General features: G+C 41.4%; 1 protein-coding gene across 3 annotated transcripts in view; it reads right to left on the bottom strand.

Moving 5' to 3' along the window:
- Nucleotides 1-23,607, bottom strand: part of atrnl1a (attractin-like 1a) — a 345,015-nt gene that overhangs the window by 168,061 nt on the left and 153,347 nt on the right. For all 3 annotated transcript variants that reach the window (XM_039784008.1, XM_039784009.1, XM_039784010.1), the window contains 4 exons: nt 19,797-19,849; nt 7,197-7,291; nt 5,999-6,077; nt 1,311-1,468 (listed from right to left, as the gene is read on the bottom strand). In XM_039784008.1, coding sequence (XP_039639942.1) covers nt 1,311-1,468; nt 5,999-6,077; nt 7,197-7,291; nt 19,797-19,849 — 385 coding nt within the window. The remainder of the gene's footprint in view (nt 1-1,310; nt 1,469-5,998; nt 6,078-7,196; nt 7,292-19,796; nt 19,850-23,607) is intronic.

The raw sequence follows: 23,607 nt of genomic DNA, 5'->3' as shown, positions 1-23,607 counted from the left end.
TTAATACAAAACCAAAAATATACTAATACGATAACTGCTAGTTGATTTTAACTTTTTTTTCCAGCACTTTTCTGCTACCTGGTGCACATTTTCTGTTTCATTTTCTTTTCAAGGCAGGGACATTTCGCCCTCAAGTCTCTTCACAAGAATTGTTTTATTGAAATAAAAAGATTAAAACATCTGAGTCTTGTTGTTCAAAATAAGCTTCACAGTGAGGTATCATTTCATGTCTTTTAAATCCGTATTTTTGCTTCAACTTTTAACTAAATGATGATATGTAACCGAGCAGCTACGGTAGGCCTTTCCATTTATCCCCCATCATCTCTCCATTCATCAGTCCATCCACTCATGCATGTATCCACCCTCTGCTTTATGGCTTTATCTGGCTCCAGAGCTGCTGTCCTTTCTCCGTCATTCTGTCAATTAGGCATTCTTCATTTTCTCAACACTGGACATTTTGACTGTTCGGTAGTCTTAACATCAGTTAACCAGCCAGCCTGTCTTAACTCTCCCCCTAATTTCTCCATTCTGTCATTTCTTGACTCCATCCATCAGCACACACCCCGCGCCCTGCATGACAGTCATCTTAAAATATCACTGCTAAAAGTCTACTTCAATTTAATGGCTCATAAGACTGCAGCGTGAATATTTAGTGTGTGTGGCTGCCGCCTGGAGATTTAATCCGGTGCTGCATAATTGATGGAGAGACGTTGGAAAACTCACAGATCATTAAATGTGATAGCAGATTTGCCAAACACTTTTCAGAATAGTTTATGCTCAACGTACAAAGCCTGTCAGGGCTATATGTTTTACAGAGAGACAGCTCCCCTGAAAACTGGAGATGATGATGATGATGATGATGATGCTTTTCCCTTCTTCATCCAAACACTTGAACTGACTTACTTAGGCAGAGGACTCAATGTTATGGCTGCACGTCCCTTGCAGAATTTTTCTGCAGATCAGAACATATCGGGCCTTTAATAAAACAGCTATATTAAAAGGTTCCAGCTTCTCAATGTGAGCCTTTGCTGCTTTTATAAAAAATGTTGGTGGCTATAAATTGATATGAAACTTTTCATTGTGGGCTTTTTGTCTGAAAAAAACCCGCTGGGAACTTGTAATGGTCATTTTTCACTGTTCTACATAGAAGAGTCAACCTTTAACGAAAATGATCATTATTTTCAGCCCTAATATCCAGACTGTTCAGCTTTGGTTCAAATGATTGTAAAACATCCCCTCAGCTGTCATTATCCTTCATCCTCCTCACAGCCAAAGCCCGTGTATCCTCACCCCCGCCCTGAGCCTCTAACCTGGATCTTGATTGGCCAGCTGAAGTTGGACATATAGACGTAGAAGGTGATGTTGTGGTGAAGTCTGAAGTTGAACTTCTCACACGAGAAACTGTCACGGTGCTCCTTGATGTTGGTCCTCGCTATGATGGGCATCTCCTCGCCTGAGATGGTGCCAGCTGTGAGAGGCAGAGAGCAGTTTAGAGAAATACAGTACAACAAAGTGTAAAGAATCTTCTCAATTCTTCGGTTTCCATGTAGGGACCCTCATTATGCTACAGTGGAAGTGTGGTGCTATTTTGAGCCTTGTTTGTGGTATAGAAATAGCGATTTCTTTTTACTTTAGCGTGCCCCCATGACTAGCGTTATAAGCTAATTTGCGGTTTGCACTAAAACTGGTCACATTTGATTAGCATGAAAACAAATGCCAAAGAACAGTCGATAAAGGATACTTTATCAGGTATTAAAAAAAAACACAAAACAATCAATACTGTAATAGAACTTTTTTGCCATTCCTGCATCTCAGCAGTGTTCAGTGTCCATCTGGTGGGCAGCTAGCAGAAGCTGCGGTGACGTGGACAATATTTCTTCGACCCGAGTGAAATCATTCTGATTAGAGATTCCAACTAAACCGTTTACATGGACGCTAAATAAAGTGATCCGAAAAGATGTGCATTTGCATGCACCAAAGTGTCTAATCACCTAAATATAAAAGGTGAACAACTTGTTTGTTCGGACTTTCAACCATCAACAATCGTTATATCTTTAAAGGCCTCCAACAAAGCATCGTATCGGCCACTGACCAGTTTGGTTTTGCTACGACCATGTTTCGGTCCCTCCCAGAAGCACGAGGAAAGGAACCTACCCAGGCTCTGTAGTGATCTGTCTACTGATAGAAAGACTGTTCATATAGCCTAGAAATCTAGATGCACCCTAGTGCCAGCAAATGTAATTTGCAGCCAGGGTCAGTCTAGCAACTCTCCGTTGGCTTGCGAGCTGGAAAAACCAAACTCTAGTCAGGCCAATCACATCGTGTATAGAGTCGGTGGGCGGGGCTTAACATAATGACGGCAGAGTTGCGACGGTTCTGTGTGAATTCCCTGCTGCTTGAAAACAAAGAAGATGGCTGCTGCTGCTGGCGAACAGCAGTCTTTGGAATCTTTAGCCGCTTTCCGACCAGGTAGTTACAGGAACATAGTTATAGGAAAAGTCCACTTCTACTAACTACTCTCCCCCAAAACCGTTTTTTCAATTTGCATTCGCACTGGCCAGGTGGCCATAGGGACTATAGGAGGGGTAAGGGCCTAATGCAAGCACGGCACGGTCTTTATAGCGTTAAAATCAGAAAACAAATACACCAAAAAAGTATGAACTACATACTAAATCTAATGTATATAGCATATTTGTCATAATTTAAACACGTTGTGGACGTGTGTGTGTGTGTGTGTGTGTGTGTGTGTGTGTGTGTGAGTGAGACGGCTGGACAGCGAGGTTGTCAAGCCCGCAGGGCACGCTTGTGGAGTTTAACTCCGAAAAGACAGTTAACCACAGGTTCATGTGTTGTGATATTTAAACAAACGAACCGTCAACGGCGAAATAAAAGCCTGTTATTTACGAGAGCGGTCTGAGAGACCTCCAGCTGACACCGGTTTTCTGAGCAGGACATGGCCGAGCGACGAGCTTGCGGCCGGGGCAGGCGCCTGCCAACTGTCGCTTCACTTCATTGAGCTTCTCACCTCCGAAAACTTTGAAGCAAATTGTCAATTCGGCATAAATTTTCGCAAGACTGACGATATTCGAAATGTTAACAGTTCATTTCTCGCCTAAAAAGTTGTCAGAGTGAATTTAGTGATGAATAAAATGGCAAAAATTGTTAAAATTGTCCCGTTGTTGGTCTGTCTGTACCGGAAACCCGACCCTCGTTGATCTAGGTCCCTGTGCTGAAAAGGGAACAGCGAAAAGACCCTGAAAGAGTTACAGGAACTGCGGCCAGAGGAACTTAAAAATCCCCAAATTGGTCCAGTCGGAACACGAGAAAAAAAGAGTTCTAGGAATTTTATGTTCTAGGAACTGCAAAAATCCCTTTGGTCGGAAAGCAGCTTTTGAGAAAAGAACAAAGAATGGCACTGAAGTCATTCTTTAAAAAAGGAAGGTGTGTTCGGAGTTTTGCCGACCGGATACGGCAAAAGTTTAACCTATCAACTAGCTCCGCTACCTTCTTCGTTGCTCTGCCTGGTTGTAGCGCTACCCTACTGCGTGCAAAGGGAATGTGAAAGACAACCGTTTATCCCGCCCCTTGGACTGAGCTCCGTCAATGGTGAGTTCCCAGACCCAACATCTGGATGTGGGTCTGGCTTGTCAGGCTACTGTTCATACTTATCGCTGTGTGTTTCTAGTTGTGATGAACCATGTGGAAATTAACGAGCTGTTCAATGGTAATATAGGATTTACAGAGATGTATATAAATATACAATTAAAATATTATTTCATTTCCATCATGTTTGTGAATTGAGATGGCCTCAGGTGTTGGAGTTGGTAATCAGGGTCGTGCCAAGACTCGGCTGAGAGACACTAAACAGTGAAGCCTGACCAATTATCGCTTGTAGTCTATAATGACCTGCCTGATAAAGGTGATCAGTTACACAGAAATTTTACAATATTGCGATAAAAAACTACATATTATATTTGGCATAATTACTATGAGTAAAAATAACGGATTTTGGATGGGTTAAGGACTGTGGTCCATCAGCCGAGCTGCTTTCACTGTGAACGTCCTCGTAAAGATATTTTTACAGAGAAAGTGGTTGAGTGAAAAAAAAAATCTTGATTTTAAAATGTCAATTTTGTACTTTTCATCTCACGTAGGCAAACTGTGTCGCTGACACCTCGCAGTAATTCATAGCGATGTGTGTAAATTCCTCTCAGCGCTGAAGTGGTCTCATTTCAGTATCCTTTAGAGCACTATCAGCATGTGTTAATGACTGAGTTTTTCAGACGTTGTGAATAAAATATTTCCACCTCCTGCTTTATCAGGGCCATTAAACACTCCGTAGTAGACTGCGCACACACACACACACAAAAAAAAAAAAAAAAAACACACACACACACACACGCACACACACACACACACACACACACACACACACACACACACACACACACACACACACACACACACACACACACACACGGCCCAGTCCCAAACCAAAAGAGGCTCTGGGCCCCGAGACACTGAAAGCAGACTTCTTTTATCTTAATTGAAATCAGGAGGGGAATTGTGTAAAACAGCCTAATGCCAAAATTTGAAAATAGCTTCTGATATGTTTGTCAGGGGGGGGGAATCTCTGGGAGGCGAGCAGGAAGTGGATCTGACCGTTTTGCTTAAGGACACTTGACCACTAATGAAAGATACTGACTGTGTGATCTCTTTAAGACTGCTAAGTGACCAAGCTTAACAATCAACCACTGCATTAAATTCAAGTCAAATGACATGTTAGCTCGTAGCTCACTTTGTTTCATTAGACAGAACTGAAACGTCCTATAATAAAAACTAATGGGGTGTTTTTAAAGGTCCTATGACATGCTGCTTTTTGGATGCTTTTATATAGACCTTAGTGGTCCCCTAATACTGTATCTGAAGTCTCTTTTATATAGACCTTAGTGGTCCCCTAATACTGTATCTGAAGTCCCTTTTATATAGACCATAGTGGTCCCCTAATATTGCATCTGAAGTCTGTTATATAGACCTTAGTGGTCCCCTAATATTGCATCTGAAGTCTGTTATATAGACCTTAGTGGTCCCCTAATATTGCATCTGAAGTCTCTTTCCCAAAATTCAGCCTTGGTCCAGAATTACAGCTTTCCTTAGTATGTGTTATTTCTGTCTTTAGCTTTAAATGCTATTGAGGAGGAGTGAGGGGGGGCAAGGTGGAGGGTGGGGGGGTGGCCTTGACCAACTGCCACTTTGCTCGTTTGAAAGCCATGATGTCTCTCTCTCTCTCATGGGTGGGCCAAATTCTCTGGGCGGGCAAAGCAGAGAAAGGGGAGGTAACCTTGCTCCTTATGACCTCATAAGGAGAAGATTCCTGATTGGCCCATCTGAGCTTTCATTTTCTCAAAGGCAGAGCAGGATACCCAGGGCTCGGTTTACACCTATCACCATTTCTAGCCACTGGGGGGACCATAGGCAGGCTGGGGGAAGCCATAAAGTGAAATTTTAATGCCATGGGATCTTTAAAGAGAAGATTGCTTTAAAAGGTCCCATATTATGCTTATTTTCAGGTTCCTACTTATATTTTGAGTTTCTACTAGAATGTTTACATGCCTTAATGTTGAAAAAACACATACTTTTTCTCACACTGTCTGTCTAAATATACCTATATACATATATATGTATTTACACTCTGTCTGAAACGCTCCGTTTTAGCGCCTGTCTCTTGAAGACCCCCTACTGAAAAATTGGATTGGAAAATGGATTGACAATATTCACAATATTTATATAGTATTTACAATATTAGTAACGTTATATGTTCTTTATTAAATTACCATTTAAAAGTCTGATTATAGCCTAATCAGCCAAAATGAGTAAACTCACCTGTGGGATTACGTTTTTTTTGCAAGGCCTTTCATTTTTAATGGACTTCAGAGAATCAGAAAATCAAACAATAGCATTATCAGGACAAGTACAAATTCGTGAACGTGCTCTCTACCTGTTGAGCTTAAGGACCACGTGATGTTGAGGTTGAAGTTGTTCGAGGCGTTGATGGACATGTCGAGGTTCTTGTTGGCCTGAACACAAAGACAAAAGAAACACATGCAAGGCTGGTGTTACTGAGCTGGACATATAAACAGCAACACTTGTGGACAAACTGATTTTGATCTAAAGTGGAAGAAAGTTTTACACTGTGGGGGAAGAAAATGATGAAAGCGGAAGATGCAGTCAAACACAATGCAAAGCATTGGCTCATTTATTGATTGCTGAGTGGATTTTGCAGTTCATGTATATACTTTCTTTAAACTTATTTTCCTTCCAGTTTGCCGACCTTTTGCACTTTTGTGTACATTTATAAAGTCCAACAGGAATCTTTTACTTGAGCCTCTCCATGTTCTGCTCAACTTGTGTCACCTAAGGCGTATTTAAATCTATTGGCCTCTTTTTGTGTCGGTCCATTGATTTTGTCTGCAATGCTGCCTCGAAATTCCACTTTGAGTTGTATCTGAACACAGCTTCAGGCTCTAAGAAAGAAAAACAGGTCCGATAAAACTCAAGATCACTGTTGACAGCAGATTCCTACATTTAGAGAGTGAAAGTTCTATGGCTTCTTTTAAAAACCTACTTGGGGGCATCCTGGTGATCAAATTGTCCTCTTGCACCATCAGGTTCCTTACGACATTGACCGGTTCAATTTCAGTTGCGGGCTTTTGTCTCATTGACTTGAACGTATTTTATTAGATAGGTCTGATTCAATTTAAACAAAGTTCCGATACAGAGCATGAAACTCAAAAATATTTTTTTAAAGAAGAAGAAGAAAAAAAAAGATAAACAAGTCCAACCAATCAGTCGTTTGATAGTCTGGCTCAAGGGACGTACATTGTCGGAATAATGCCTGACATCCGTTGAGCCAGATGTCCCTCCCCTCGTACTATCTCCGCTATCGGGGCTTAGCGCCACCCAGGACGGTTGTGATTGGTTTAAAGAAATACAAACAAGCCAGAGCGTCCCCCTCTACCAGAATAGACAGATGTCGGACTATACCCCATCGCTGACACAGCACTGCAAAACAGTCGTTTGATGTTTAGATCAGAAGAGCGTCACAAGTATGAGAAACATTAGTCCGATTTACTTGGAAATACTTCCTGTTTTCATCCTAGATTAAATGTAACAAGGAGCGACCCCCCCGGTGTTACCTGTTCAGGTGTAGCCATGAAGTTGATGCTGGTGTAGTGGCGGTCATCTTCCTGAAGCAAGCTGAAGGTAAACTGGTAATCAATCAACAGGTTGTCTAGGCGGCGGCGAGAGAGACAGACAGGAGAGAGATGCAAAAAGAACCTAGTCAGAAATCAATACTTTCCCTTTATTAGCATTACAAGTCAGATGTTCTTTGTGGCGACATGTTTCAGTCAACAGTAAGGTTCTTCCTGGGGTTTGTTTTCATTTTTGGTGTAATTTAGTCAGAATGCCAATTCCAAATAAAACCTCCACTCCGGCTCTTTTTTAATCGACGACGCCATGGAGCACAGACAGATTTATGAAAGTCAAAACACAGACGCTGACCGCGAGTCGATATTCAATTAGATGAATAAGACTACAGTGGTGGAGTTTTGGTCAAGGATGTCAAGCAGTGACACAATAAACAAGGAGAGCTTATGTGTGTATGATCACACACACACACACAGATACGTTTTATAAATGTGAACACAAGCGCTCAAAATCAGGATGCCATTTTCTTAGACAAGCAAACGGTCCGATCAATAGAACATGAGTGAGAGTCTAAATAATCATGTTCTATCAGATATTTAATCATTTCTTTTGAAAGCAGCTCCTAGTCAGTGTCTGGAAGCTGCTCTTTATCAGCGAGACAATGACCAATGTACAGAGGGGCGATCACAGTGATTCAACATCTGGACAGACAGCAGGAGCCATGCTGGGTCACCTTGTCTGCCTGCCTGATGGGGGATGGAAAAAAAAAGGGGGGGGGGGAGAGAAAAGAGGGAATAAGAAGAGAGAGCAGCTATGTGGCCATGAAACGATAACAGGGTGAGAGGATATTGTTTAAGTTAATCAGTGTGACTGCTGAGTGCTAACCCTTCAGGGCAATCCAGGTGTGTGTGTGTGTGTGTGTGTGTGTGTGTTGTGTGTGTGTGTGTGTGTGTGTGTGTGTGTGTGTGTGTGTCAGGTAACACAGACTCAGGCAGGCAACAAATATTCTTATATTTTTATCTATGTCATGAACTACTGCAGCTACTATTTCTAGTCACTGATCCATTATCTTTATTGTGACTATTATTTGCCACTGTTCATCACCCCCCCAACTGGCCCCGTCAGACACCGCCTACCAAGAGCCTGGGTCTGTCCCAGGTTTCTTCCTAAAAGGAAGTTTTTCCTCGCCACTGTCGCACTGAATGCTTGCTCTTGGGGGAATTACTGGAATTTGTAAATTGTAGTGTTGTCTAGACCTACTCTATCTGTAAAGTGTCTCGAGATAACTCTTGTTATGAATTGATACTAAATAAAATTGAATTTAAATTGAATTGAATCTGAAAGAGAGGTTTTCACACTATGGGTCCAGTTTTATATAGCTGTGGCCATAAATCACCCCAGTTATTGTAGTATTATATCTCACTAGCATAGTTATTAGCTAGATTCCAGTAGGTCAGTTAATGGGAGCTGCTAGACGAGCACACTCCAATTCTCCACCTCAGATGTCTGCGACATCCTGGGCAGGGCGAATGCTCGGAAAGCTGCTGGCCCTGATGGAGTTCCCGTTTGTTGCGAGCCTGCGCAGAGCAGTTGGCTGGTGTCTTCACCGACATCTTCAACATGTCTCTAGCCCATTCAACAGTCCCCCCCACAGTTTGAAATTTGCCACCATTGTTCCAGTGCCTAAACACTCCGCGGCCAAGGAACTGAATGATTTCCGCCCGGTTGCACCCATCATTGCGAAATGTTTTGAGAGGCTGGTCCTGTCACAACTGAAATCATGTCTGCCCGCTGCAATGGACCCGTACCAATTTGCCTAGAGACACAACAGATCAACAGAGGATGCCATCTCCAGCGCTCCACCTGGCACTCACCCACCTGGACAGTCCCAATACATGTTAGAATGCTGTTCATTGACTTCAGTTCAGCATTCAACACTGTGATCCCCTCCAAGCTGATCTCCAAGCTCAGCCAGCTTGGCATCAGCAACTCACTCTGCAACTGGATTACTAATGGATTACTTCCTTACTAACAGACCCCAGGCTGTTAAATTAGGAGGTTTCTCCTCCTCCACTATCACCCTGAACACTGGCGTGCCGCAGGGCTGTGTGTCGAGCCCTCTGCTTCACCCACGACTGTGGCAGAAAAATCACCAAAAATGCCCTGACATTTCTTAGCAAAACATAATTCAACGGACTTATTAAAAACACAAGTGGCATGTGGCTTTGCATCGCTGCTTGCAAATGGGAAATAGATAGTAGGTGCCTATAAACCAATCACGGCTCAGCCTGACACAAACTACCCTGTTGCTTTGTAAATTAAAGAACTGATTTGTGGTTTTTTTAATTTTTTTTTTTTTTTTTTCTGTTGCCATCCTTCCCCACAAAATAAAAAAATTTTTTTTTTCCTTTTTTTTTTTTTTTTTTTTTTTTTTTTTTTTTTTTTTTTTTTTTTTTTTTTTTTTTTTTTTTTTTTTTTTTTTTTTTTTTTTTTTTTTTTTTTTTTTTTTTTTTTTTTTTTTTTTTTTTTTTTTTTTTTTTTTTCCTTTTTTTTTTTTTTTATTTTTTAAATTTAAAAAAAAAAAATAAAAATATTAATTTTTTTTTTTTTTTTTTTTTTTAAATAAATAAATATATTTTTTTTTTTCTATTTTTTTTTTTATTTTAATATTTCTCCCCCTCCCCTTTCCCCCTCCCCTCCCTCCCTTTTTTTCTTTTTTTTTTTCCTTCTTTCCTTCTCTTTCCTCCCTTTTTTTCTTTTTTTTTCTTCCTTTTTTCCTTCTCCTTTTTTTTTTTTTTTTTTTTTTAAAAAATACTTTTCCTCTTTCTTTTTGTCTAACGCTGAGTGGCAGCAGTCAGCAGAGACACTGCAGGAGCTTTTCAACTTACAGAGCACAACAACTTTGTTTGTCACACACTGCGTAGAGAGAGAGAGACAGAGAGAGAGAGAGAGATGTTTAGTTTTTATCACCTTCCTTTCAGCTTTACAATCCCGGGGCGTCACCAAGACGAAAGCAAATTATGTTTGACAAACACTCTTGTTTTGTTCAGCCTTCATGGCAAGTTAGCCCGAACAGCAGATATCATCAGATCAAAGACAATATTTTTCCCAAACATCCCTCTTCCTCCCTCCCTCCCAGGCAGACGTGCACTGCTGCTACTCAGTTGTTTATCCCATAAGGGTCGTCAGTACAACTCAGAGTATTTGGGGTTTTTATAGTTTGTACACGGTGTGTGTGTGTGTGTGTGTCTGTGTGTTGTGTGTGTGTGTGTATATATACTTATGTGTGTGTATGTGTTCACTTCTCAATGCATCCAGTACGTACTCATCTGTACATGTGCATGCATGTTTGGGTGGTTGCCCACATCTACCTGCTTGTGCATGTGTGTTTGTGGGGGTTTACAGGTGTCTGCGTAGTTAACCACACATGTGCGAGTGCAGCACAAAAACAGCTCCACCAGGCCCTCTGTGCGTTTCCAATATGTTTGATTTCAAGGCTGTTAGGAACCAGAGCACCAGCCAGGTTTAAAAGTTCATCTCGTCTAATTACGAATCCCATCGGAGAAATCTGACAGCAGTTTCACTTAGGCAAACTCAATTACACGCGTGCGAGTGAAAACTCTCACTCTGGATGAATCGTATCAAGTTATCACTAAAGGTATGAGCCATCCCCAGAAGAACTGAAATAGAAATAGTCCATGCCAATTCCTCAGGTTCACAGATGGGTGATCTTATTACCATAATTTGTAAGCTGATTCAGCCTATATAAAAAACAAAAAACTGAGGCTCGGGAGTGAGAAGGCAGAAGAGAAAGCCCTCACCCGGAACGTAATCTGATATTCCAGCAGTCTGCTTCGAATAGAAATCCGAAAAAAAAAAAAAGAAATAATAATAATAATAATAACTGAGAACTTACCTACAATGTCAGCTTGTCAAAATCTCTTGCTGAGGTTTCATTTAATGCTTGTTAACAACTCATTATTTCCCATTTGCAACACTGGCAGGCAGAGCGCAGGCCAGACATCCCAGCCTCACCTCGCTGAGAAAGCAGGTTAGAGCCAGGGGAGTAAACACAAGGACAACACAGAGTCCCCATCAGGCCTAAATGGAGTTCAAGGTAACCTGCAGGTGATGTACGCATGAGGTTCGGTGACCCCGATTCATTAGAAACTCACTGTTCCTTAACACCACAAAGCTCTTTGGGGTGGCTAGTCGTTGTGACGCACCAACTGGAGACTATTTACTGATTCCAAGCACGCAAAATGCCAGGATACACATGAAATCAATACTTTTTTTTTTTAAAGCTGTTGGGGATGGTGTAATAGAAGGAGCTTAGTTACGCAGGTGCAAGGGTGTCTGATAACGACACAGATGGAAACACCTGCACACTCAATATTCCAATCTACAGATCTATATAAATGGAAAGTGTTCTAATCCCAGTCGGGTCTTCATCAGGTCAAACGCATCCACAGTGGTAACCACAGTGTGGCTAAACCATCATGACCGGTAGCCGGGTCACGGTCACCTTTTGACAGCTCAACGGTCGCCGGTCACCGTAATTCCGTGGGATATGACGCGAATTGTTGTGCATAAGTTTTCGTAGGATGTCAGGGAACCTGCCAAGGGTTCTCACGCAATAACACATACGAATGGATAGTTAAATAAAATATAAATACAGATATTATACCCCCACAATATTATATTCCTCCTCCTACCTATATCTCCACACATCATACTCATATATTGGACTATCACCATCAAATACAACTAATCAAGCTTTGAAAATATTTTGGTTATCAGTGTCCCTTAATAAATCGCAATACAGTAACATTTGGATTTTTCTGCTACTGTAAATCTGTTTAATGCGAGTATACAGTAGTACTGAATTGAGACGCAGCCAATGTGTACTGTATAGGTCTTCTATCTGGTGTGTGTCCTCCCAGAATGTCACATACTGTATTAATATGTACTAAACTCTTACTGAAACTTACTCAGACTGATCTAAAATCAGCCAGCATTCTTAGTAATCTGTCAAAGGGTAACTGGTGGATTGCTAAAAAACAGGTTTTGGCCTGATAGGACCAATTAATCCCACGTTGGATAGGGGTCCAGACGGACTGCCTGTCAGCAAATATCGAGGCATCCTGGACTGACGCCAGATCCTGGTCTAATGAACGGCCTTAGGCCAGGAACGTTTGTTGATTGATGATCTTTGCTACTACAACTACTTTGAGGTCCGAATTGGCCCCAACTTTCACTAGCTTACATTTCATGCGTCTTTAATGTTAGCCAGGGCTGGGTCATACGGAGAAAATCAGATATCACGATATATTCTTCACCAAATACCTCGATATCGATATTGCGGTGATATTCTAGGGTTGACAATTGGTGCTTTAACAAAATATGTTCAAACTTAGATTTTAGATAAATAATCATCAGTAATGTGGACATCATGTCTAAGTGGGGAAAAGGCAAATACAGTCTGGTGAGTTCAGAAAAGTACATCACTTTACTGTAATGCAGACTTTAAAACCAGGAAAAGACAACACTTATGTCATATCACAATATTACCATATCCAAAATCTAAGACGATTTCTGGTCTCATAATCACGATATCGATATAATATCGATATATCGCCCAGCCCTAATGTTAGCACTACAAGACGAAATCTGAATCACATCTAGTTGAAATTGTTCATCACTCTCCATTCAGATTTTGGACATTACATCATCATCCAGTCCTATTCCGCGCTGTCCATCACTAATTGTCGTTTTAATTGGGATTGTGAGGCTGTCAGTAAATATTGGAGCCACTGTTGTTCGGCCTGACTAATCTTTCCCAGCAGGCCTGAGGGCATCGAGCGGCACCGGCTACGGACCGACTGGTGTTAGCCGGTCTGTCCAGTGGACGTGGTGGGACACTTGGTGGCCGTCCCTAATTAGACGTCCCTCATAGCTGACTGAGATGGACTATGACAGCGGTTCATTAAAGCATTGTCCTGGTGATGCCTGCTCATACACGCAAGCCCGACTGGGGGCAAACTCATTAAATAGCAAAGTTGCTTTCATCAATTGACGGGTTGTTCAATATGACAGTGTTAACTGAACCAAAGCATCGCTCTGTGCACTCAGTCCCCGATCGAGATGAGCAACACAGCCGCCAATTGCTGGACACTCACATTTATCAGTCTGATGAAAGCATTTCATCAACATCAACATGAAGTTTCTGCGACTGACATGACTTCATTCTGCGGTTTTGTCCAATTGCAGTGTTTTACAATGGCTGCAGTTGTCAGATGGAGTTCCTGAATCATAAAGCTGACATTTTTTGATATCTCCTGTTATTATCAAACAACCCCAGAACCAGCAATGTCTATTAACACTTAACCCTGCATCAGGACATCTTCATGTTGTCATCTTAAAAAAAAAAACTGTGTATGCTTTTAATTTGTGTTTATTATTACAATCTCCTGTTTGTGCTGAATACAAAGGCTTCAATTGTTCTTTATTCTGATGGAATTGATTTTTTATCCGGGTTATTGCATCCAATTGTAACAGCTAGGGGGTGAGAGAGGGTGAGCGAGCTGTCTGTATCTGTGTATTTGTAGCATATGTTTGTTATAACGCTGTTCTGTCTGTTATGTGTTTTAGAATTTCGTATTTGTGTTTATAGGACCGCGTCGAAAATGAAACGCTACTTGTCAAGGGTCTATTCTTCAAATTCGAACTTAATTAATATATTGATGCATTTGAGTTCACCCACTTTCTCAATCACATCCGCCCAAAATAAAGCCTCTCTCCAGAGAGCAAAAATGTATTTGATGAGTTGTTTCACACAAAAAAATATTTTTATACTAATGAAGGAGTTTGTCACTATATGCAATAGTGAACTGAAGCACTAGCATCAGGTTTTTTGAAAGATCTACCACGTGTTTAATTCTTAAAATTTTACCAGTAAAATTGTTCTTTTAAAAAATAAAAAGTCTCAACATTTTTTTTCTCACTATTTCACATTATCTTTTATGTGAAAAAACACTGTCCTCTCTCAGTAGCAAAGGACGAAGAAGCGAGATGTTGCTATAGAGCTGCACACCTTTTAGAAAATGGAATCAAAAGGTCAAGAAAAGGCTTGCCACGCACCAAACGAAACAAAACAATCAGGCCTGGACCAACCTAAACCTTCTTGGTATTTATCTAAACCCTTCTGCAGACTTACAACTACTTTGATGGTTGGGCTAATTTGGCATTGTAGACACTGCAGTTGGCATCAGTCAATGATGACTTTTTTTTAACCACAAAAGTGACATTTCCCTATTATTCACATTCAGTTTCTGTCATGAATCCAGCATCCTGAGCCTGTTTTGCCTATGTTTTGTTTTGCTCTAACCTGAGGTTCGTTTTTCTGAGTTTCCCTGAACACATCCCGGCTGATTCACCAACTGCCTACACCTGCTGCTGTCTGCACACCTGGTCCTACTTACCATCCACTGCACCATTTAAGCCGTGACCAGACAACCATTCCCTGCCGGATAAATAGCGTACACAGTATGTTGTTGCTCTTGTATCAAGCGCCTAGTTTTGCCAAGTCTTTTGCTGTTTTTGCCTGTCGCTAGTCAGCTGCCTGTTCCTCTGCTTACAGTTCCTCACCTGGATTGTCACTCTCACCTGCCTGGCTGTCGACTTCACTACAGTGCATTTGAATCAGCATAAAACCCTGCCACCTTCCAGCCCCACTCCCTGCCGACCAACTGGACCAAATCATTTCCACATTCTATTCCAAATAAATACTCACCTTGTCAAACTACTTACCTTGTCCTGGTCTGCGTTTGGGTTCCTGCACTGGACTAATCCTGACAGTTTCATTTCATTTATAATATCAAACCATAACAGATCTCAGGACATTTTACAGATACAATTCCCTCTTCAAGAACATGCATTTAGTGCATGCATTTAGTGCCGCAGACAGCGGCGACGAAAGCCTTTCTTTTAACAGGGGAAAACTCGGACAGAACCAGACTCTAAGTGGGCAGCCATCTGCCTTGTCCAGTTGGAGAGAGAGACACAACAACCTACTTTATTAGGTATGAGGACTTGACAGTACTTAGTTAGTTTGAGACAAATTTCTTGTTGGTTTTGCAGCTATCTCCCCGGACCGTGGTAGAATCGCTGTTACATCCGACAGAATAACAGCGCTTTTATCTATAGCACGCGCCCCCTCACTCTTGTCAGACGGAGGCTTGAATCCAAACACACCGTTGCCATAGTGAGATTGAGCACACACACATACTACGCAGTCACTGACTACTACAATAGTTCATGTTCAACAAGTCTGCTTACAACTGACTTTGAAGTAGCACCGCTGTACAAATGGGTAAGACAAAAGAGAGGCAGAGGGCCAGAGAGAGAGGCGAGTAGACTGCTAAACGTGTGTGCTTCAGAGCAGATGTCAAGGGGGCTGGACTTAAATATATGATATTCAGCTGTTCCACCTTGAGTGCTTGTTTGATCGACATAACGGCCTTCTATTCACCTTAAAAGAGTTTGAGGCAAGTGCTTAACCTCTATTCCTGGTCTTCTGGTTCCCTGTAAGTCTGTTGTGTCACGGCGGCTGCTTTCTAATGCTGACAAGCAGTCAGCTGCTTCCACATGGATGGAATAAAGGTTGAATACAAGTAGCCACATCCTTCGACAGACACTGCAGGTTAGTAGCCTCAACTTGTGTCACTGCAAGCCCCTGTGTTTATAGTGGTCAACCGCCTGTTTTGGCTTGGGACCCTGTTCGCGATGAGTTGCGCCTCGCCTGTAAAGTGGACGGGAGCAAGTGGCTGCGGTGGGCGGTGACAAAAAGCTATGATCAAGTCGGGACAGTTCCCGGCCGTTTCAAGCGGCCTTCAGCTTGTCAGGAAGGGGGTCTAAATAACGCTCCAAAGTTAGGCTACATTTTGTTGAGGGGAAAACTGGCATGGCCTCTATCAAAGGGGTCTGTTGACCTCTGACCTCTCCAGATATCCGAATGAAAATGGGAGTACCCACAACTCTCCCCTTTACAGACACGCACACTTTATGATAATCCCATGCCGTTTTCTTTGGCAACTATCATGTTTTTCCCAAATATGTACAGCTTTGTAGTCATTCTCTTATCAAATGGCTTGAAAAAGTAGTGCAAATAGCTGCCATAAATGGGAAAATAATCTCTTGGCTGAGCCACGAATGTTTACGACATCTAGCTCCGCCCCAGGTGTGTATCCATGTGTATACCTCTGAGTGTGCTCTCTCTTATTCAAACACAACTTACCCCGTTTCATAGACAACGGAAAAGATAATGTGCCATTAATGACGGAACATACTGTAACGTCGCCAAACGCATCTCTGAAAAACACAAACCACTTCAGCTGCAGCCATAGAGATATCAAGGAGCCGTGCACCTACGGACTTTAGGAGCCAATCAAATCTGCACTTTGTGTCAGTTCTGTGTCTGACTGTATGCATTTGCATCATCTACAGCCCTTCACAATACTGGGCAAGGGCACTGCATTAGTGCCATCTAGTGCCTTCAAACCTCCGTCCTGAATCCAGCAGACCATGCAATCCATGAACTACACAATAAAACAAAAGTTGTTTTTGTGATCAAAGACATATTTGGAGGTGACCAGTGCAATCTGCAGCACGACTCCTTTGATTGCAGTATCCTTTCGAGCCTCCCTCGTTGAAACAATGATAGCCCCACTCAAGCTAGAGGGCTATTGACATTGACAGGACTTGAACTTTAGTCTACTGTGTTATAATATTATAACTGATGATGGCAATTCTTAGACTGAAAGTGTGCATGCATTTATGTACGTGTGCGTGTGATTGTGTGTGTGTGTGTGTGTGTGTGTGTGTGTGTGTGTGTGTGTGTGTGAGAGTAACAGCGCGAAAGAGAGAGAGAGAGAGAGAGAGAGAGAGAGAGAGCTGCGGAGTGAGGGAGCATGTGCTTGTTTGCCACAAAACATCTGTTTTGACGAGAGCATTCCTCCTCCGTCTGCCCTTTAAAAAGGAAAACCGGCAATTTGTTGCAAATGAGCTGGGTCAAATGTGATCCCTGTGAGCATCTGGAAACAGGAAAACAAAGTCCTGGACAGAAAAAAAAAAAAAGTGCTCTCTCTTTGTATCCCTCTCCCCTCTCTCTCTCGTGGTGGACCTGAATAAGTGATAGTAATGATAGCCCTGTCTGCATCGCTTGTACGTTTAAAACAACGCTGTTCACGTTTTCCTGACCCAAAGCAAGCTTTTCTGTGGTGACGCAAAGTTTTTCCAAAGTCAAGAATTAACTGAGCGACGAAGACCTATTAGGGTGGAAGGTGGGGTGTAACTGTTCAGACAATGTACTTAAACACAGGAGAATATGGTTTGCATGCTCTCTCCTACCTACCTTTCCATTACAGGGTACCTGCTCGACTCGCCTTGCCTTTTTTTGGTTTTCCTTTTTAGTACCACCTCAGTCGAGGTTCCAAGCGAGCTGAGGCGATACCCAAAGGTGAGGTTAAACGGGGTGGGGGTGTCCTGAACGAACCCGTCATTTTTAAATAGTTTAGCCAGCTGTGGGGTTTCTTTGCTGCCTCCAGCTTCATTTGAAACAAAATTTGTCTTCCGACTGTGGCAACAACAACACACCTTCGATGTTTTATGCGTGTGTCGCGTTAGGTCGCGTTAGGTCACGGCAGTTTACTGCGGCGCCGCTATGATGACCAGCCACGCTGAGGCGGTACTAACATCTGCAATGGAAAACGGACACACAGTGCGTCGAGTAGAGTCGAGTCGAGCCGGTACCATGTAATGGAAAAACACCATTACTGTGCTTCAACATTACTCAACAATCTTCACAGCTAGCTGGACCCCCCCCCCCACAGGGAAGCTAACACCTCCAGTGCTGCCAACTATTCCTGCTCAGTGATGTCTTTTACTTCTCCATAGATTGGAAACTTCTGTAAAGTATCCTGCTACTTTTATTCTGCATCCAGACGGTGAAGTGGGTCCGAGGCAAGATGTGGCCCTCTCACTGCCTGATCTGATCAAGTGTATCAACTGTCCAGATGATGGATGTCAGTTCTCAATTTACTCTAAGTCAATTTACGGTCATCGACGTCCTAAAGTAGCTGTAATACACCTTTCTAGTTACACATTAGACTTCTGAGATCCCCTGTTATCTGACAGCAAATACAAATACCAGTGTGTGCGTTATGTGTGTTTGCACACGAAACTGTGGCCATCTGTATACGGAGTAGTTTCAAGCATGTTGCAAACAGTCATTGCTTTGCCAAAATAGGGCTGAACACACTGCGTTGATGGCATAGCCTCCTCAAAGCTCCTAAACTGTGCCATATTCAGATAACAAAGCCCTCCACCACTGACCCCCTCTACCTCACTGACCTCCTCTCCCCCTATCAACCCTAACTGTCCCTCAGATCCACCTCAGCCAGTCTCCTTCCCATCCACAAGTCCAACCTCCGCAGTTTTGGGGACAGAGCCTTCTCCAGGGCCTTCCCCAAGAGATCCGCACCTCTGAGTCCCTCACCGTCTTCATACCTGCAAACTCAGAAGGGCTGAAAAAGGTGACACATCACCCATCGCCTTTCACCATCAAGTTTGCAGGTATGATCTTCCAGTCCCGCCTCAAGACCCATCTCTTTACCTCTGCCTATCCTTAGCCCCACGCCCCCCCTCCCTTTTCACCTGTGCCTGAATCTTGTTTTGTTTTGCCTTGTTTTTGCTTTCCCTGTAAAGCGACTTTGAGTCCTTGAAAAGCGCTATATAAATTCAATTTATTGTTATTATTATTACTATTATTATTATTAAATATGAGCATTTGGTACACAGTGAACTTATGGGTAGTGGTGTCCTAAAGGTTAAAGAAGTAAGCTTGTGACCGGAAGGTATCTGGTTCAATCCCCAGACAGACAGGATAAAATCTGGGTGGAGAAAGTGAAAGAGCAGCACTTGTCCCTCCCTCATTACCACCACTGAGGTGCCCTTGAGCAAGGCCCTTAGCCCCAACTGCTCCAGCAGATCAGACTGTGGTTGTACTGGGCAGCTTCCAGGTATGAATGTGGAACTGTGTGAATGTGACACGTTGTCGTTGAAAATGAGAATTTGTTCTCAATCGGCTTCAGTGGATAAATAAAGGTTAAAAAAAATGGATTGACAGCAGAAAGGTGGATTATGTTGAGTGATTTTAAAAAGTTTCTATGGACATTTGAACAGATTTTGCACCTTGAACGTCTAATAGCTGTACCGTACTGTAGCTCCTAAACTATATATATATATCATTTATTTAGTGACAGTTGAACACAGTTTGACAGATGATTTATGAAGTTCAGCAAGTCCATGGAAGGGAGTGTTAACTCTGACCATTTTAATTCAGGAAGGCTAGCAGGGTTAGCATTTAGCTGTCTGGGTACATACAGCAGATGATAATCACGGGACACAGATGGACATTGTACACAGAAACGGGCTTTAGCTGTGTGTGTGTGTGTGTGTGTGTGTGTGTGTGTGTGTGTGTGTGTGTGTGTGTGTGTGTGTGTCAGGTGTAGTGGCGGCAGGGTACTTACAATAACATGTTCCTCTGAGAGGGTTACCAAGGTAACGGTTCTCTGAGTCACATCTGGAATGACAAAGGAAAGACAGGTGGAGAGGGAAGGACAAATACGAAGAAGAAGAAGAAGAAGAAGAGAGAAAGAACAAAGGCATTAAAAAGGGTTTAGTTTTTACAAAGACACGTTTGTGTTAGCTTGGTTGTGTGCGAGTGTCAGGTGGGTATCGTCTACCCCCAGCTCTTTGCGAGGTGATTTCCCCCGACAGTCCTGTCTTTGCTGCTCTGTTTTTTCCCATAAGCACCACACACACACACACTTTGAGATAATTATGAGAGAGAACACCTAACCTCCTGAAGCCAGAGGTTCCACAGATTATATATATATATATATATAATTTTAACGGCGTCAATTTTTTTATCGTGAGATTAACGTTCTTTTTGGCCCAGCAGACTTTGTAGTTTTTTCACATGCTGTTGCAACAACTAGTAACGTTAGAAAAACTACAACACCACACCGGATCTAGCTAGACCGGAAATAAAACAACATGCACGCTGCACACACTTGTTTGCACTTGCTTGCGAGCCGGTCAAAGAGTAGTACATGTGGTGCATTCACTGTAATTGTAAAATACCCTTTTCCCACCCAGTGGTTGTTTTCACCGTTTTGTGCTCCTTTTTTTTTTTAGATCAACTTTTTATTGTTTTATATTTTTGAACATACAGAACAGACAAATACAATTGAACAAGGTGCTCCTTTTTTAAATATATATATCTTTCGGTTCAGGCACCGTTTTAAAAGTATCGTATCATATATATATATATATATATATATATATATATATATATATATATACATATATATATATATATATATATACATACATACATACATACATACATACATACATACATACATATATATATATATATATATATATATATATATATATATATATATATACATATACATATACATATACATATACATACATATATATATATATATATATATATATATACATATATATATATATATACATATATATATATATATACATATATATATACATATACATATATATATACATATATATATATATCTCAACATAAATACACACAAGTTGGCAATAGTGCGACGGAAGTAGTATATTAAGCCATGTTTCGGTGAAACAATTAGGTTTTTTTTGCAAGTTTTCAAGATCATAGAGAGAGATTTTTATTACTGTATGTCTTTGCAGTATCATTTTTAATAAAAAAAAAAAAAATGTAAAAAGGTTTGTTTTGTATCATATCTTTCATTCAGATGCTTAGTTCTCTCTTTAGATTGACATTTATCCAGTGTTTCCTCTATGTTGATTTGACTGTGGCAGCCCCCCACGGCAACATTTCTGCCCCCCACGGTATCAGAAATAGGGCTGCGTTGTTAGAGTGCATGTCAGAGAACGTTTGTATTTTAGGTGCATCATATGCATGCTTTAAGATATTTTATTAATAGTGGGTTTATTGTTATTTGCTACAGAATGCTTAGCCTATATGTCAAGATCAAAGTTGGCCTATATAGTAACGAACAAAATACAGTTCAATCACAACTGAAAATATGCCTTATTGTGTGTGTGAATAGAGGTGAATAAATATATTTCTTTGTGTTGCAGTTTCAGTTCCGTTTCATGGGGGGATGGGGGGTGTTCGGACCTGCTCCCACTGCTAAAAAAAATCCTAAATGAAACAGTGATTATCACTGCCGGTTGGTGGAAAACTAAACGGAAAACATAGCTGACATATTTTTGACGAGGCAAGAGCAAAACACTGTGACATTTTAGCTTGAAGTACATCAAACACTGTCCTTGTGGATATTTTTTTTTCCAAAATGAAAAAACACTGTCCTTGTGGATATTATTTTTTCCAAAATAAAAAAATGTTCATCAGGCACTGCCAGTCACTTGTCAAACAAGAATCTACAAACCTTTTAATTTGCATTTGAATTTGACATTTCAGCCATTTCTCGGTTATTCACTGGGACCAGTGGGAGGTGGAATCTTTTTCAAAGACACTCATCTGTTGATGGACAGTAATTGGCTGCAGTTGAAAGTCTTGACCTTAAGGTTAAGAGGAAAGTCTCTAATGACCAGTCAGCTCTACCGCAATAAAAAAATAAAAAAACAATACATTTTTCCAGTAGAAATCTAATGAAATTGTAATGCTTTCTCAAAATACATAATGGGATTAGCATGCGTTTTAAAGAGCTTCGAGGTGCAGCAACATAAGTCCCTCAAGGATAATGTACATTTTAACACCCGGTAAAAGTAATTGAAGAAAAATATCAAGTTTTTGGGGGCGCTATCATCAAGAAATGTACATGCTTCTGAGGCCATTAAAGTGTCAAGATGGAGATGCGTGCCTGAACCACAGATAGGAGAATGATTGCCTGGCAGCAGAGGACAAAAGCCAGAGTTATTACACTTCCACTGCCAAGACATGTTAACTAATGTGGTAAGAAGGTCAAATGTATTTTATTATACAATTGTTATTATAATATCAAGGCATTTTCTGTGTGTGTGTGTGTGTGTGTGTGTGTGTGTGTGTGTGTGTGTGTGTCTGGAAGACTTTAAAAAGAAAAAGAAAAGGGGTGTTTATTACTGTAACAGCTGAAGTGAAGTTCTGTATTGTGGCCATTTAGAAAAAGGACAACTCCCTGGTTATCAAACCCATATGCAGATATTTGACATGTTTTACTAAATATGGAACGTAAATCATCCAAAGCACCCCAGGAATCCACACACACTATTTCACAGTGTAACAGAAGAAGAGCTGGAGGACTCGGAGAGAAAGAGAGAGCATGGAAATGAAAGAATGACAGAGGAAAGAAGAGGAATAAGTGAAGAAGAACATGAGGGCAGGTGAGGTTTACAGCCTGAGTGTTTGTGAATTCGCTTGTGGTGCTGCAGCGGGTCACGGAGCAGAGCCAGATGCTGGATATTTCATTTTTCTATAATCCCCGGCCAAGGACAAGGCCTTAAACCCTGACTGCCTCACTGAGCTTGCATCCTGAATCAGGAGTTCAGAACGACTATAAATCAAATAAAGAAGCAGAATGATACTTTTGGACTCACTTTGTTTTGGTCAGTGTATGAGACTACCTGACGTCTAGACCAATAGGTTTACTACGGCAGCACTCAGTGATTCTCGTCTTATAGCATTAATACAGAATGACTTACTGGTTGTCATCTGCATTAAAGACAGAAAAAGGAGAAGGAGGACAGAAGAAGGGAAAGAAGGAAAGAAAGAAGAAGGAAAGGAGGATAGATTGAGGGAAAGAAAAAAAGAAGGGTAGATTGAGAGTAAGCAGATAAGAAAGAAAGAAAGAAAGAAAGAAAGAAAGAAAGAAAGAAAGAAAGAAAGAAAAGCAAGAAAGGATAAGAAATTATTAGAATTAGGGGAAAGAAAAAAGAAGGATAGATTGAGAGTAAGAAGAAACGAAAAACGAAGGAAGGAAGGAAAGGAGGATAGATTGAGGGAAAGAAAAAAGGGTTGATTGAGAGTAAGAAGGAAGGAAAGAAGTAAGGAAGGAAGGAAAGATTGAGGGAAAGAAGGAAGGAAGGAGGAAGGGAAGATTGAGGGAAAGAAGGAAGGAGGAAGGATAGATTGAGAGTAAGAAGGAACGAAAAAAAGAAGGAAGTAAGGAGGATAGATTGATATAACAAGGAGAGAAAGAAAGGGGATAGATTGAGGGAAAGCGAAAGAAGGAAAGCAACAGACAGACAAAGACAAAAACAAAGAGGTGAGTGTGAGAGAGGCTTGTTGAACGACTCTGGGACTTTAAAAGCTGT

This window comes from Perca fluviatilis, chromosome 19, assembly GCF_010015445.1.
Source record: "Perca fluviatilis chromosome 19, GENO_Pfluv_1.0, whole genome shotgun sequence".
Taxonomy (NCBI): domain Eukaryota; kingdom Metazoa; phylum Chordata; class Actinopteri; order Perciformes; family Percidae; genus Perca; species Perca fluviatilis.
The sequence above is the reverse complement of the archived record's forward strand: the minus strand, read 5'-3'. Positions and strand labels throughout refer to the sequence as shown.